The following is a 12646-nucleotide window of genomic DNA, read 5'->3' as shown; positions in this document are numbered from 1 at the left end:
TTAGATTTCTCATGACAGAATATACTGGATCTAACCATGTGAAATGTTGACATATCATCAAAGCACTGATGTTTTCCTTCAAGAAACTGGATGAAATTTATTTACTGTTCTCTTTGAAAAATGTCTTAATAGTGTTTTATTATGTTGATTTTTAAACCAGCTCTTTAAATTTAATTTCACTAATATCAATTTCTACCTGAAAAATGCTTAATGTCAAACAATTTAAAGCAAGATCAATTGTGAAATATTAGGCAAGTTGAAAAATCCAAGGTGAGGACAAAAGATCTGTGATTACAATGTCGAAGGCTTGGTGAAAAACTGCCTAAATTTGACTGTCTGCATAAATTTCCATTCCCTAAAGGTTCCACATTTCTGCAGTGCTAAGCTTACCACAAAGTGATTTTCATGAATGTTTCAGATTCAGAGGAATTAACCTTGTCCAAAATGCTTCTTTCAATGATGAAAATGCATTCTTTGATAATTAGAATCAAGAAATGATTTCTAACTTGATACTAATAATGAAACTCAGATTTAAAAAAAATTCATTACCCATAGCTCTGTTTTCTGAGATTTCCTGGTTTCTGACTAGGTAACCTATGCTTAGAATAGGCAATCTTTCTATCCATCTGCTAACTCCTCCCAGGATGGGTGTTCTTTTCACTGCTGCATTTCATATAGGTAAAATCAAGACCCCACTCCTTTAATATATTTTCACCAGTCGTACATTACTAGGTAATATACTGGGAAGGCAATTATTTTTAAAGAGCCCAAATGACCTAGAAATAGAAATCATAAAGCAAAAAACATATTATTATTAAGCATACAAAGTAATCAACGAAAAAGACTGCGATGCTACAGACTAATGTGAACAGAGGTTATCTTGGTGTGATATGATGATGGGTGGTATTATTTTCTGTATTTCCCAGATGTTCTTCAATGAACATATATTACTATTAATTACAAAAAGAGAAAGCATTCACAACTATCTATAATATAAAACAGGAATTAGAATACAAAATGGTGTGCTATGATTATAACCCTGTAAAGGCATACAATGATGGGCAAAAATAAAGGTAACAAAAAAGAGAAAACAGTTCAATCACAGGGTGTTGGAACGGTGGATGTTTTTTTCTTTTTGTTAGTGTCAAAATGTCGTTTGGGGGAAAAAAAGGGGGGTGGATTATATACAAAGAATAAGATAATGCTAGAGCAAACTCGTCAGGAGAATTAGAAGGTAGGACATTGAAAGTGATGGGCAGCAAGATAGGCACAGGCCCATAGTACACATATCGTATGACCCAAAAAACTGTTCCATTGATGGTGATTTAGTTTCTTTTTCTTGTCATTTAGGGGAGCATGAACAGAAAGACATAATAAGGATATGTAAACTAGAAGGAGCACTTGAAGAATAAATTGCTGGAGCCATTTTTTCTCTACTCTAAGTTAGTGGATGTATTAAGCAGGCAAACATTGGAAATAGGGACAATCTGGCCCTGTTTTGTCACTAACCAGATATCCTGTAGGAGGTGTGGAACAGGAAGTTCTGGGGACACGATTCAGAATACCTGAAGTCTATAGCTCTAGAGATACATTATAGTCAAATAGACTCAAGAGCTGAATAAAACTTTGGCTATCTGAAATCTTGAGTATAAATTATTTTGGTTAGTCAAGTTTTCCTAATGTCTGTCTTTTAAAGTTTTTTTTAAAACCCCTTAAGAAGGAAGTAGTTCCAAAAAGGAGACAATTCAATTTACTTAACGTTTCTTTTAATGCCCCAGGGTTAACATTTACACATATTGATGACTGTGTCATTAAGAGTCTATTGAAGTGTGTATGGCTCTTTTCCTCTATATTTTTTAGCTCAGGATAACTGGATTTTTGGTTTTTTTGAAGTTTGTTTTTTGCTCTTTTTTCCTTTTATATTTAAGGAACAGGTTCTTACAGCTCACAGTAAAACACAGGAATTTTAGTACACAGACTTTGAAACATCAGCTTCTATCTCACTTCCTCGTTCTCATCTGTAGTTCAGACAGATGCAGCTGTTAGAGAGCTGCAATATAGCTAAGTGAGGGGCCACTAGATAAGATGACTTGACGATTGTATCCTAGTATAATGCCACTATTTCATTTTTCACTTTGTTCACTGAGTTACCTTTGGTCATCAGCTCCATTTTGGCTGCTGTTCAAAACAATTCTCCAAAGATCCGAGGATACCAGTTTCTTCTGGTCATTCACAAGATTGATATCTGGCAACTGCAGTTCACAAACTTTGCTTTCAGACAGACTAAATTCTCGAAATGCAACAAAAACCTTCTGGAGTTCATCCCAGTATTCCAAACTACAAGGAATCTATATTAAAAGAAAGAAGATTTTAGAAGATGCAAACAGAAATGATGTTTCTGTATTTGTTGACATGCAACTTGAATCTTCATAAAAGTTATAACATTAATGAGACTTTTAAAAGGGGACACAGTTGTAAAGGACAGTAGTTTAGGATTTCTTTTCATAGTTATATTCATCCTGTTTACCTACTTTATTTCAAAAGACTCATTCAAGAATAATATGTGGAAACAGTCAAGAAAGTTTTTAAATAAAGGAGAAAGAGTGGAGAACAAATTCTACCAGATGCTAAGTCTATTATAAAGCTACACTAATTAAAATTAAAAGATAAGATTGGAGTAGTAACATACAAATAGATTAGAAGAAGAAAAAATAATAATATGTAAGTACAGATAAATTTTAGTATGTGATGAAGGTACCATTTCAAACAAGTATGGGAAGGATGGGAAAGGAGGTTGCAAGAACTGGTTAGCCATTTGGTAAAACCAAAGTGGGTCCCTACATCATTCCTATATGTAAGTAAATTCCAAAAGGATCAAAATATTAAAGGCTAAAAACTGAAAACATAAGAGAAAAAATCAGTTAATATTTTTATCATAATAGGGTAGCCTTTTCTGTGTATGGCATGAAACCCGCGGACGGTAAAAGAAACAACAAACAAACAAACCTCACAACTGATAACATCAGAATTAATAAAAAGCAAGGTTAGGATAAAACAGGTTAATAGTTAATGACAGATCTACAAATACTTGTTGTGAGAGCAGAGAGCTCTTACAAATCAATGAGAAAATGATTAAGTAAGCATATAGAAAAACAAGCAAAGGCAGTTGTTGGAAGAGGCCCTGAACGTCCCTGCATGTTCTTGCCAGGTATGTAAAGGATGCAAGGCCCTGAAAGCTGTTAACAGGGACCATTTCCCAGGTTCTGTTTGCAGAAAGTATCTTTGAGTGATGAGGTAAAGTTTCTTTCCAGGACAAAGAGCAGACTTGCTCTAAAAGAGGTTGATTTGACAAGCTCCATGTTCCATGCTGTGCCATTTATCTACTGCATGCAGAGCATCCCCCTGGGGGCTCTTCTGCATCGCCCTTGTGGGACTTGGGGGCAAGAGAAACCAATGCAAGCATGATGCACACACTGTTTGCTGTGCCACGAGCAATAATATTCTTTGTTTCTGACCCAAAAGTCTAATATATTCTGTGAGCATCCATAAAACATTAGCTTGCATAAGGTAAAATCCCAGATTCTGACAGCAATTAATTTACAGAAGAAAAGATATAACCAGCCAGTAAACATGCAACGATACTCAACTTCACTAATACTTACATAAGTTCAAATTAAAGCAATAATGTAGTATTTTTATTTATTAATCTGGAAGTTTGAAAAGACTGACATTTCCAATTTCTGTAGAGGTGTGGGAAAAGCATTTCTACCCATTATTTTTGAAGAATAATTTGGCAATATCTATTAAATGCTTGGAAGGATACATCTAAGAATTTGTTTTACAGATATTCCAATACAAGTGTGTGTGTGTGTGTGTGTGTGTGTGTGTGTACGTATGTGTGTTTACTTTAGTACTGTATTAGTAAGAAATTGGAAAGATACAAATATGGAATTAAATATAACATGCAGATCTACAGAATGGAATCTGTACAACCGTTAAAATGAATAAGGAATACCTATATACACTAACACAAAAGACACTCAAGATATATTATTAACTTAAAAAAAATTAAGCTTCAAAATAGAACATGTGGGTTGATCCCATTTGTCTTAAAAAAAAAAAAAGGACTGGGCTCAGATGTGTCTCCTCTTTTGGAAGCATTTCCTAATTATGACCATTCTCAGAACTGGTCACTGCCTCTCTTGTGTCACTTCCATATCTAACTTACTCCTCTATCATAGAAATCATTACATTTCGCCATTCCTTATTTACATGTTTGTCTCCTTTAGTTGACTCTGTGATCCTTAAGGCAAAAATGGCATATTATTTTTAAAAATATTAGCATCAGTTTTTGGAACATAACAGGATATTAATAAAAGCTTCCTGAATGAACAGATTTCTCCTTAATCTTCCTTTCCTAAATAAGTGATTCTAAATCTTTGAATGGGAATAAATTTTGCCTCCGTCTATAACAGTTTCTTTTCCTTAAATGGGGACTTGAGCATCCACGTATGGTGACGTGCTAAATGGACGAAAGGGGCACAAAATGGATATGCATAAGAGGCTAACAGTGTGATGAAACAGAGCATATGTTTTGGTTAGTGATAAGGACAAGTGACATATCCATAAATTCTCCTTTTAGCCACCATTTCTTGAAATTCTCCCTCTTCTTGCTTTCCATGACATACATTTTTCTAACTTTCCCCTCTCTGGGTCTTTGTTCCTATACTGTCTCTCAGCCTCAAATACCCGTAGAATCCCTGGTTTCTCACTGTCTAATGTTTAAATCTTTCCCATCTATCAAGGTCCAAATGAAATACCACCTTTCTTTGAGCCTTTTCACCTCCCAGATGGAGAAATGCTTTCCCTTTTCTGAACTCCAATAGTTTTTAAAAATGGGAATCTGTTTCATAGCTCTTATCACTATACACCTCATGTTACAGTTATTTCTATACATGACATTTTCGCTGGTAGACACATTCCTTGAGGGAATGATTTCCATTTGGCTAAGCTTTGGATTTTCACAGAACCTGGCAAACTGTATACAGTGAATGTTCAAAAAAAGTTGCTGAATGAATGAATGAATAATTCATGAATGAACAAATACACATATCCTGGGTGATTCAGTCCATCTATGGCACATTAAAAATTCTCCACAAAGAAGTGTAGAAGATTAAAGCATAAACTTTGGAGTTATACCTAATGGGATTCAATTTCTAGTTCCATTAGCTATGAGTTCTTGGGTAAATTAATTTTGCTAACATCAGTACTCATATCCCTAAAAAGGGGATAATAACAGAACTATCTCATGAATTGTTGTGAGGATTAAAAGAGACAAAGCCTTCCATTTAATACCGCATAATAAAAGCTTAAGAAATGTTAGTTACTAATTATTTATCCTTCTCATGCTCAAAGAACACTTCTGAAGCTTGAGTATTGTTAAAAGAATCAGGTAGGTTGTGAATACGAGTCCTGCTTGTTAGATGTCTTAACAATGGGTTGGACCTGTGGGAAGAAAATAATAAACCTTGAGCCTGGATGTTCAGGAACCTTGTAATCAGAGTTCAATATGGTTTTCTGCTGCATATCTATTAAAATATTTCCCTGTATGTTGCCTATTACTTGAGAGATAAAGGAACATCTCCTTGCCTAACTCCTTTCTAGACTGCCAGTAAGTCAGTCCTTTAGCTTAAGAAAGTCATAAGTAGAAATGGATAAGATGTGGGAAGTGGGGTGAGACACCTAAGAATCTCATGGGAGAGGGCAAATGAGTTTAGAAAAGCATATTTAACATACCTATCTTTTTTTTTAATTAGTAACAAATTAACAGAATGTAAAGTTCAAAAATCATCTTCTTGGTAGAGAGGTTACACAGCAAATAGGGTGAATAAAAGACTTGTTTCTGGTATTGTCTCCAGAAGTTTTCCATTAAAATTAATGTACAATAGGGACTTCCCTAGTGGCTCAGTGGTTAAGAATTCGCCTGCCAATGCAGGGGACAAGGGTTCGAGCCCTGGTCTGGGAAGATCCCACATGCCGCGGAACAACTAAGCCCGTGCACCACAACTACTGAGCCCGTGCGCCACAACTACTGAAGCCCACACGCCTAGAGCCTGTGTTCCACAACAAGAGAAGCCACCGCAATGAAAAGCCCGCGCACCACAACGAAGAGTAGCCCCTGCTTCCTGCAACTAGAGAGAACCCATGCACAGCAACGAAGACCCAACGCAGGCAAAAATAAATAATTAGTTAAAAGAAAATTCACGTATAATAGCTTATGAAAATTGGCCGTCACACTGGAAAGCAGAGTGAGGTCTTAAGAAAAAAGTACTAGCAAGTTTTGATGTACAGGAGACAGTTGGAATAAATCCATAATAAAAGGCAATGCAAGCTGGGAACCATTGTGGGAAGCCATTAGGTAGTTTAAGGGCAATGAAAGTAAACTGTACCAACACTGGAGCTTAGGCAAAGAGAAACTGTGAAAGTTCAAAAAGAGAGATTTGGAAGAAAGCCAAAGAAAAATTTTATTTAGTTCACAACTTTGTGTGAGGCTGGTTCTGAGGTTACATACTTCAACTGGAACATTCCAGGCTACTTTCAAAATTTAGAAAACAATAGAGAACTACTATAGAAATACATCATAAAATATGTGTTACGTGTTTGTCAGGATTTTCCTTTATATGCCCTATTTCCCTTGGTTAATAAAGGGGTATTAATAAATGAAACTTCTGTTTAAAAAGTTTAAGATTGTATGTCTATAAGTACATTTGCAAAAGTCACATATTAATCCTTTCCCCCATGTTAAGAACATTTTTGTCCTCAAAACCTCAAAAGAAAAGCTGATAACAACACTCAGTACAATTAGTATTTTAAAGGTAATTTTAGTCAACTGTCCACTGAAATATATATTGAGCCACAGGTTTATAAATCATATAGATATAATCTTAATTTTTAAAATTTCTCCAACATAAAAAAAAAATCTCTTGTTGGTATTACATTCACTTAGGATAAAATCCTGGCCCTGACCCTTAATCACTGCTCTATGACCTTGAGCACCTTATTTAATGACTCTGGGCCTCAGTTCCCTCATTTGTGAAATGTAGATAATAAAAACTAAATTATTTTAGTCCCTGATAAGGATTTCGGACTTTATCTTAATGTCAATGAGATATCTTTGAAGGGTTTTAAGCAAAGAAGCAATGCTTAAAGTCAAATTTATGTTTTTAGAAGTTTCTGGATACTGTGTAGAGAATGTATTAAAAGAGAACGGGGCAAGCATGGATGTGAACAGACAATTAGGAGGCTAGGGCAGTGATCTGTGCTAGAAATGTAGATGGCTTATGGTATGGTTGGTGGCGATGGAGTGGTATGTGGGAGATCCTTGAGGAATAAAAATCTGTTGACTGATTAGATATAGGAGAGGGAGGTGTTAAGGATGACCCCCAGGTGTCTGGCCCAAGCAACTGTATGGGTGCTGATGTCATTTACTGGGATGGGTAAGATTGATTTGTCCCATTGGGGAGTAGGGTTGTGGTGTCAGGTGGAAGAGGGGAGATTGTAAGTTCATTTTTAGACAAGCTGAGTTGGAGGCATCAGTGAGCCATCCAAGTGGAAATCTTGAGTATGGAGTTGGCTATTCTAGAGAGTTGGAGAGGGAGTTAACTGTGTTGAAGGTGTTTTAAATGACGAATTAAGAAGGTAAAATGGTTGAAAGGGGATGTGAAAACAGAGTAAGCTGATGGATAGGGAGAAAGCAGAGAACTATGGATTTCTCTACGGTTTAATGAATGAGTGTACTGGGGCTTGCCGAATGAGCGGGCTGGAGAGATGGACAGACTGTGAGTAAGAGCAGGATGCTGGAATGAGCGATTTAGGAGGTGGAGCAGCTTGGGATGCTGACAGGCTCCAGGGCTTGCGTGCGGCAGTGGGCACTTAGACGGAGTGGCGCAGGAGGTCACTAGAGTGAGGAGCTGGGGTCTTGGCTGGGGCTCTCTCACATGCATGTTGATGGCAGTGAAGGAAAAGGCTGGAAGCCACCGGCTGAAGACTTCTGAGAATGAGGGCAGACGACCAAATACATAGCAGATGGCAACAACGAAGAGGGGTGAGGGTGATATAATTGGATGGAAGGAGTCTCAAAAAAGCAGGAAGCCTTTACAGGAGGGGAGACGAGTACAGGCAAGTGGCATAGGTGAGCAGCAGAGCACCTTATCTCCTGACCCTGAGGTAAAAACGATGTGGGAGAATAAACTGCTTCCACCTCAGGGCGGGTTACAGTGGTGTACAGAGTCCCAGGGGACAGCAGGATTTCATTTAAGGTGAAGAGGTAGAGGAAATTCTTGAAGAAGAGGCTGAGGTTTAGGGAAGTTCACTAGTCACAGAACAGGTGTTCCAGAGGGCTCAGTGGAAGGGTTTGGGAGGTAGAGGAGAAAGGAGTTTTGGTAAGGGAAGGAAAAAGGGATACTAATCAGTATCTAGGCAAGAGGGGCTAAATCTTACAGTTTGGGTAGTGACTAGGAAAGAGGGAAGCGAGGCATGTGTTGGAATTAAGACCTCATTTAGGAGGGTAGGGACAATGGCTGTGGTTCTAAAAGTAGCCTACTGCTCCTTCCTGAGGCCTGGCTGCATTCCGTGTGTTCTCTGACAAGCATTCTTAACGAACTCCAGCTATTTCTCCAATAAACTCATAGCACAGAGTCAGGTACATGGTATATGCTCAATAAATAGTTTTAAAATTTATGAATGAAGATAGATGCTGAAAAAATAATCTTTTTTACAGCCTTTTATTCTAAAAAGGTTTTGTTTTATATACTGAGCTCTCCTTTCAAATTACTTTGCAATCACACCCACTTTTAACAAACTTTTCATTAGCTCACTAATCTTCCTTTGCCTTTCAGTTAGAGGTAGACATTGCCCAGCTAATCTCTAGTCTAGCAGTAACAGAATTAAACTAAAAATCTAACGCAGTCACATTGTGATTCATATGGCAGCAATTAATTATTCTCAGGAATAAATCTGGGCTCTATTTTGTGTGATCTATTTAAAATAACTTTATTTTGTGCTTTTAGGTTTGAAGGAGATGATGTGAATGATTTTTAGTTACATATCTATAACTGAGGATTTGTTATTAATGCTTGCACTGAATAACTTGAAGGAAAGATGACTATTCCAAGAAAGTTTGGTTGCCAAAAATAGTTTAGAAAGCCTAAATATCTAGTACTGAGTCATGGGAAGTGGGAACAAGTAAATTGGTTTCACTGGAAAACATTCCACATGTAACACATGGTACATTTCAAATGACTGTCAAGATTATATATATTTTTATTACATTTTGTTTTCCTATCCATTATTTGACAGGACCTAAAAAATTAGCCAGCCATATATAATAAACTGTACTCTAAGCATATGTGGTCTCTGCATATGAATATATTTTAGGTTGTATATCTGCCAGTTGGTAAAAGCACATGTATTTTTGCATTTAAAATATGATTCCAAGATTTGTTTCCATTTGATGGCTAATTTGGGAAGATTTGCATGTGTGTTGGCCATTTAAAAATATTTTTGGTACAAAGAATATTTTGGCACTTAATTTGTTTTTATTATTTAATAGTACTGCCAAGACTATTAGCAGGGTTGCAACTGCCCATCTGCTCATAGATAAACAGGTCTGAATTCTTTGTCCAGGGACTGCTAAAGCTGGGCCATTGCCCCTTCGCCCACTCAGTGCCACCAAGCAACCTAAGAAAAGGATACAGAGGAAGTGTGTTCCCTGTATTCACGTACATAATAAAGAGGTGGTAGTATTTAGCAAGTGATACATTCTATCAATCTGATTCAACTGTCCTTTCCTTTATATTATGAAGAAATAGAGAGCCTAGCTGACTGTGTAGGGCTGGTTAGTGAGCACAAAGCTGGAACTTCCATTCAGTAGTAAGTTATTAAGGGTAGGTTACATCAGAGGATACCATCTTTATCACTCCTCCCACTACATTTCCAGATTTCTCAGGGCACCAATTAACAGGTCAGTACAGTAGGGGTAAAACAGTTCGCTTTTCCATCATTATCCGTGATTTTGGTAGTAGCAGTAATAAAAACACTGATGGAAGCTGTGGTAGAAGAACAGCCTTTTACAATTTACAGACTTTTTTTGTATATTATCTTAGTGAGGAATACATTATTCCCATTTTACAGATAAGTGAACTGTGGCTTAAAGAAGTTAGGTAATATGTTCAAGGTTACACATTTAGTAAGTGGCAGACCTTTTGGCTATAAATCCTTTGCTCCTTAAACTAATTACCTTTCGATTAAAGAAGAAAAATAGACTCCATAATGTATCATTTACAATTTCCAGTTTCAGTTTCTTTAAAGTGGATTCATAGAAAGAAATCTGAATGCAGAATACATTTTGACCCTTACCATTAATCCCAGTCATTTATAGTTACTTAATTTGGCAATTATTTTCTCTTTAGCTGCCTTTTTCTTTCAGCACTTTGAATATGTTATCTCTCTGTCTCTGGTCTCCATGGTTGCTGATGAGAAATCAGCTGTTAATCTTACTGAGTATCCCTTACATATGATGAGCCACTTCTCTCTAGTTGCAGTCAGGGTGGGTTTTTTTTTTTTGGATAGGTTGATTGTTTGGTATGGAAATCTTTGAGTTTCTTCTACATGGAGTTCATTGAACTTCCTGGATGTGCAGACTAATGTTTTTAATTAAATTTTGGAAACGTTCAGCCATTAGCTTTTCAAATAGTCTTTATTCTCCTTTCTCTCCTTTCCTTCTAGGCCTCCCCTCACGCACATATTGGTACACTTGATGGTATTCCACAGTCTCTAAGGCTCTGGTCACTTGTCTTCATTCTTTTATCTTTCAGTTTTCAACACTCAATAATCTCAGTTGACCTATCTTTAAATTCACTGCTTCTTTCTTCTGCCTGCTCAAATCTGCTATTGAGCCCCTCTAGTAAATTTTTGATTTCACTTTTTATACTTTTCAACTCTGGGATTTCTTTTTTTTTTTCTTTACAATTTCTATCTTTTTATTGATATTCTCTATTTGGTGAGACATCATTCTCATATTTCCCTTTAGTCCTTTAGACAAGGCTTTCTTTAGGTTTTTTTGAACATATTCAAAATAGACAGTTCAAGTCTGTCTAGTGAGGTCAACATCTGGGCATCTTAGGGACAGTTACTATTGATTACTTTTTTCCTCTGTGTATGGGTCAGACTTTGTTTCTTTGCAGAGCACGTACTTTTTTGTTGGAAAGTGGACATTATAAATGATATACAATTTTATTATATTAATAAATATTAACTATATTACTATTATTATATTATTAATAAATAATGGCAACTGTGGAAATCAGACTCCCTTCCCCAGGGCTTCTTGTCATTGATATTTGTTCTCCTTTTTTTGTTGTTGTTACTAACATTTACGAATTAATTCTAAAAAGTCTGTTTTCTTTATATGTGGCCACTGAAGTCTCTACTTGGTGAGCTTAGTGGTCAGTTAATAATTAGACAGAGATTTCCTTAAAGGCCTGGAAACAAGTATACCCAGTCTCTGTTGAGGGGCTCTATGTGCCTATTAAGGCATGCCCTCAACTCTCCCCTGGCCTTCCCTTCCTGCTTGTGCAGAGCCTTAAGGTCAGCCTGAGGTGAGAGCACAGGGCATTCTTAGGTCATTCTTAGCATGTGCAGAGCTTGGGGTAAGTGCACAGATTTATGCATGTACATATTCTCCTAGTTTCCCAGGAACCTGTTGGAACTTTTCAAAGTCTGTGTGGACATCTCATTCCCCAGCTCTTCCTTTTGAGCCTTTTGTTTAGCTTTACAGTTTTCTGTTATCCACTGCCTCAAGTATAGATTTCTTCGAATTCTTTCTGACCTACACCCTTGGGTGGGAAAAGGGTTTTTCACACTGGAACATTCCTAGTTGATAACTTTTGAAAGAGTTAATTGTTGTAAAACCCTTATTTTGTTAACAGAAAGTTATTTTATCTCATTAAGCAAGTAAAAGGATACACTACATTTATCACAATGTCAAAGTGGTGATAAGACCAAATATATTCCCCAGTGGGGAATGCACTAGAAAAATTAGAGGTAGATAAAGAGTTTTTAATTGATGACTAGAGAGTAGGTAAGTGGATAGTTAAAATATAGAACGTGAGGTCTGAGCATAAAATAGTGGATTGATTGGTGACTGAAAGAGACAATGTATATATACATTGTATCATTACATAAACTAGGATAATTTATTACATATTATTTACAATTTATTATATATTTATTATATATTATTATAGAAATTAGGATAAATGGACATCTATGTATTATTATAGAAATTAAGATACGTAAAGAGCAATATAAACATTAAAACCTAACAAGGTAAAAAACCAGCTTTGCCTCTGCAAATCAGATGTGGTTTCTATTTATGATTATTACTGGACCTAAGTAACTGTCCTTTTAAACATGAAGAACATTTTTACAATCAATTATTTATAAGAGGAGAAACATATTCATCACTTCATCACACAAAACAAAAGCAACTGAGTAGAGATACTTTTCAATAGTTAATTAAAATGTATTCTAATAGCAGCATGTCAGTTTTTTATGCTTCTACTTCAAAGTATAAACCTACCATTTA

General features: G+C 36.2%; 1 protein-coding gene across 8 annotated transcripts in view; it reads right to left on the bottom strand.

Annotated features, from left to right (window-relative positions):
* Nucleotides 1-12646, bottom strand: part of VPS13B (vacuolar protein sorting 13 homolog B) — an 802268-nt gene that overhangs the window by 103644 nt on the left and 685978 nt on the right. For all 8 annotated transcript variants that reach the window (XM_049700204.1, XM_033438214.2, XM_049700207.1 and 5 more), the window contains one exon: nucleotides 2152-2348. In XM_049700204.1, coding sequence (XP_049556161.1) covers nucleotides 2152-2348 — 197 coding nt within the window. The remainder of the gene's footprint in view (nucleotides 1-2151; nucleotides 2349-12646) is intronic.

Source organism: Orcinus orca, chromosome 17, assembly GCF_937001465.1.
Source record: "Orcinus orca chromosome 17, mOrcOrc1.1, whole genome shotgun sequence".
In the NCBI taxonomy this organism is placed as follows: Eukaryota; Metazoa; Chordata; class Mammalia; order Artiodactyla; family Delphinidae; genus Orcinus; species Orcinus orca.
The sequence above is the reverse complement of the archived record's forward strand: the minus strand, read 5'-3'. Positions and strand labels throughout refer to the sequence as shown.